Raw genomic sequence first — 4,652 nt, 5'->3', positions numbered from 1 at the left:
CGGTGGTAGTGGTAGTGGCAACAACAGTAATTATGGCGGAAACGATTTTGATTTGTATCAGAATTATCTTTGAAAACTTTTTATTTTGTCTTTAAAATTTTATATATAACTAATATTTAAAAATAATTTTGACATTAATTAAAAATATTAAGGATAAAATTAAATAAAATTTAATATTAAAAATATTTTAAAAGAAATAAAAAATATCAGAAGAAAAAAAACATAATTTAGCCGTATTCAACCTGTGTCACCTACTCTTGGGTGGTCTCATTCTCTTAGCTGGTTCCTAAATGCATCACACCCCGCGTAGAAACTGTGCACTGATGAAAATCCCTGGAAGAAGAAGAACCTACACTAAGTTACAATATTAGAACTATTTACATAATTGAGCAATGCAATTTACTTATGAAACGTAAGAAATAACACACACATATATATTTATATTGCTCGACACAAAATTAAACTTATAAGATTGGTTGTTGGACCTTATTCCAACCCATCCCCTGAATCTCTCAGATCTTACTTGGACATAAAATATATATCATTGATGAGATATTTCTAAGTACAATCGCTTTTTTTATATATAACGAATCCCATAAAATAATGGATATTTCCTAGAAAGCTAGGACATAAGGCTGTCACAATGTCCGATCCAAGAATTCTTTTATACTTTACATACATTTATTGGAATGTGTACGTATACATATAATATATCATTGACTCTATCACCAATCAAATAATAATATTATTGTTAGTGATCCCATAAATAAAATTGTTTAGTACTACGACAATAAATTAAAGTACTCCTATATTATATATATGAAACATGCAAGTGCTACTAGTCATCACTACTCTTCATAATGATAATAATAAATGATATTCCAACCACATTCACTCACCAACCCTACATTCATCCAGTTAATACGCATTTGATTTTTGCAAAAATTGATACCATAGAAGACAAGGTACAATAAAACAAATGGCCATAAACGAAGCTCCATCAACATGCACATGGCCTTGTTCCCTCTCTCACTTGTGAACCATATAAACAATTTAATATACCTTCCTGTTCCAGCCAAGACATCAATAATTTTGGGGTACACAAAAATTAATTTAAAGCACACAAAAAGGCAAAAAAATATATAAATAACAATAATGATATACATATATATACATATATAGGCCTATACATATACAATACATACATTATGAGGAATCTCTTAATAAAGGGAAGAATAATAAAGTAATATGCAATAATAATAATAATAATAATAATAATAATTAAGCACATATACAACACAATAATAATCATGACAGCAAATGAAGGATAACATAATAATAACAATAATAATAAACAAGCCAGACTAGTATTATAGGTTAAGTTTATTGCTTCTTGTTCCATTACAAATTCCCCCATCATCATCATCATCACAGGCTCCTTAAAATTAAAAGTTGAATCTATATACCAACAATAATAATACAAAAAACACAGACACATGCCAAACTAACAATAAGTAAATAAAAACATATGTCCCAGCAGCAGAAGTGCTATGGTGGATTCATATATATTTTTATAGGGTAAACTTTGGTACGGATTCTGATCATATATATATAGAACATGTATTGGACCAGCAGCTTCAGCTTCAGCTTCTGCTTTTGCATTTCTCCATGGCCCTTGGCGCTGAAAGTTCACAGGAAAGCATGCCAATATTAGATTCACTTGCCAGAAAGTGGTGTATAATAATAATATATATTATATAAAATAATAACTATGAAGAATAATGATTGTTAGTATTTTCCTATTTGGGTTTCATAACAATGATGACTTCCATATATATTAAAGCAAAATTAAATGAATGAAAAGAAAAAGTTGATGTAACCAAACATATGATCAATAATTCATACCAAGCCCAATAGCTTCTGATCCTTTCATTATTCGCAGACGCTTGCATGATCCAACAAACATCCTTCACAAAAAGTAAATAATTTAGGTTAATTTCATGGGTCTCTATGTGTTGAAGTAAAAGAAGACTATTAAAAAAAAAAACCTCTTAAATTAAAAGCATGTTTCTAAATAACCTCTTAATAATCAAAGTTTTTTTAACTAGATAAAAATTTCTAATCCACATGAGTAATTAATTAGTAAATAATACATTTAATTTTCCTTTTTGATAATAATAAGTACAATACTGAAATGTTTTATATTGAAAGTAAACAAAAATAGTTATATTTTAGATTTTGAAAATAAATAATTTGGTGATAATTTCCTAACTGTGTATTTGAATGAACGTGTGTTATGAAAACTGTAATCAAATTGTAGAGAGGAGACGGCAACGACGGCGGTGGTGAGATGAAGGTAATAGAAACTTACTCCCATGGGACATCACCCACGAGCATCCAGTCACCATCCTTATCTTCATAGGTTGGCACATACTCAGAGCTGTTCAGAAGATCCATCAACTTGCTCTCATTCATGAAATCAATCATTCCTTGGGACCCATAGTTACCTTCATCAATTACAATAATAACAACACCCTAATTTAATAATATTATTATTATCAATAATAGTACTACTTAATCATTCACACCCAAATAAAACCCAGGCCACAATCATACACAATTCTAACAAATATATATAAATTCAATTAAACATATTACTAATGGATAGCACCATCAACACAAATTCCCATGCATCAAAGAAACAAATTTAAAAACTATTATTATATGAATTTAATTTTCAGAAAATAAACAATGCATTAAAATTAATTTTTTATTTCATTATATATAATAATAATAATAATAGTAACTTTGTAATTTTATGTGCTATTTTCTTTCATATTATTATTATATACACGTTCAGTCTCATCAAAGTTGAACTAATAATAGAGCTTTTGGAGGTCTAAGTAGTTGAATTAAACTCATAAAATTTAAATAAATTTAAACGATAATAGAGAACTGAGAAATCGAATTTGGAGATCTAATCTAAGAAATATGAATATGGATATGGTACTAACCCATGGTGAAGGAGCTGAACATTTTGGCCAAGGCATCAGATAAGTCTTGGTAGCTTTTGTACATTGTCAGGTCGACCTTGCGAAGGTAAGGAGCTCCATCCATGGAGACCTTCACAAATGAACCACCAGTAGAAGCAGCGGTGGTAGCTGCAGCGGCGGCGCTGCTTGTTGTCTTCTCAGTGGTGGCGCTGCCATTGTTATTTTCCTCAGTGCTCACTTTTTGTGCCATCATGTTCTTTCTGTATGACCTCACTGGTGGCCATCCAACTACTTGAGCCCTGATCATCGTCATCATAATAATATTTTCATATTCACTTAAATTCATCAAATTAATGTATTCAAAATATGATTTTTTATATCAATTTAAATTTTTAAGAGAAGATATAAACAAAAAGTCTAGAGTGTCATCTTTAACTTGTTTTCATCCAAAAGAAAAAAAAAAGTAGTATAAAAAAAATCTATACAAAAATTTAAATATACCTTAAAAAACTCCTATTTAAAAAAAAATATGTTAAAAATATAAGTATATTCATGTACCTTTTTTTTATCGATTTAAATTTTTAAAAAAGAATAATTTGATTATATAACGAAATAAGGGAGATGAAAGGAATTAATTAAGGGAAACATACTTAGCGGGTGGCTTGGCAGGGTCCTTAAGGAGAGTCTTCTCCTTTGGAACATTCTTCAGATTCTCATTCAGATCTTCCTTGTTAGTATCATTGCCTTGAAGGTTAAGCTTCAGATCAACCGTCTCAGAGAACCCTCTCTTCCCGGTGGCTCTCGGAGTTTCTGCCGTTGCCGTGTCTCCGCCTCCGCCTCCACCTCCACCGGGCAGGCCAAGGCAAAGCTCAGTCTCTTTCAGATTCAAGCCATGCTCCTTTGCCAACATAGTTGCCATTTTTGGCTCTACCGTTATCAAATGGAACTCTCTCAGCTTATTTTCTAATTCTAATTTCTCTTTCTCTTTCTCTTTGCTTTCTCAAACTGTTTCTTATGAATATGGTGTTCTCTTCTTTCTATTATAATGCTTTCTTGGTTTGGCTATATAGAAATTGGAAGCAGTAGAGAGAGAGAGAGAATGTGATAGCCCCTCAATAATATAGGCCCTTTGAGGAACTTGTGCTTGTGACTGCATGTGTATGTCATATCATGTTTGGATCCAATTGCATGCTGACACCTGGATTATAATATAAAAAGTGTAATTATAAATTTAAAAATCACTAAATATTAAAAAATATAAAGTACACTGAAATTTCAAAGATAACAAAATAGTCGTGTCGATAAAAAAAAATATTAATAATATATAGTTGAACAATTATTTCTCCTTTGATGATAAACGGGATTATTATTTGAGGGTACCTACCAAAATGTTAATGGCTTCCAAAATATATGTCTCCCCAAATGTACTAATCAACCTTTGTTGTAATTTTCAAGGCACATGCATGGCACTTGGTCTTGTTAGTGTTCCGTCTTCTGCTGTCCTCTCATTTGAGGACTGGTTACCATGTTTAGTTATCTAAAATAGTGCACCCTCTATAATTTCTTTCTCTGTCATCTTCACTAGGAAATGAATATATAATGTAATTAATATATACATGTAATTTTGGAAATTTCCATGCGCGGATATATTGATTATTT

The 4,652-nt window shown here is 30.7% G+C and overlaps 1 protein-coding gene across 1 annotated transcript; it reads right to left on the bottom strand.

Annotated features, from left to right (window-relative positions):
• Positions 1–1,348: 1,348 nt before the first annotated feature.
• Positions 1,349–4,093, bottom strand: LOC107466148 (auxin-responsive protein IAA14). Its single transcript, XM_016085132.3, has 5 exons — positions 3,644–4,093; positions 3,015–3,292; positions 2,372–2,507; positions 1,906–1,967; positions 1,349–1,681 (listed from the first exon to the last, which is right to left on the bottom strand). The coding sequence occupies exons 1-5, from the start codon at positions 3,910–3,912 to the stop codon at positions 1,644–1,646; spliced, it is 783 nt and encodes a 260-aa protein (XP_015940618.1). The 5' UTR covers positions 3,913–4,093; the 3' UTR covers positions 1,349–1,643.
• Between the last annotated feature and the right edge of the window lie 559 nt (positions 4,094–4,652).

Source organism: Arachis duranensis, chromosome 9, assembly GCF_000817695.3.
Source record: "Arachis duranensis cultivar V14167 chromosome 9, aradu.V14167.gnm2.J7QH, whole genome shotgun sequence".
NCBI lineage: Eukaryota > Viridiplantae > Streptophyta > Magnoliopsida > Fabales > Fabaceae > Arachis > Arachis duranensis.
Note: the sequence above shows the minus strand (reverse complement) of the source record. Positions and strands in the feature narration are given on the sequence as shown.

Coding starts and splice junctions, on each gene's coding strand:
- LOC107466148 (XM_016085132.3), bottom strand. CDS start 3,912: ATGGCAACTATGTTGGCAAAGGAGCATGGCTTGAATCTGAAAGAGACT. Junction 3,293..3,643: donor CCTGCCAAGCCACCCGCTAA/GTATGTTTCCCT, acceptor GACGATGATCAG/GGCTCAAGTAGTTGGATGGC. Junction 1,682..1,905: donor ATCAGAAGCTATTGGGCTTG/GTATGAATTATT, acceptor GTGAACTTTCAG/CGCCAAGGGCCATGGAGAAA.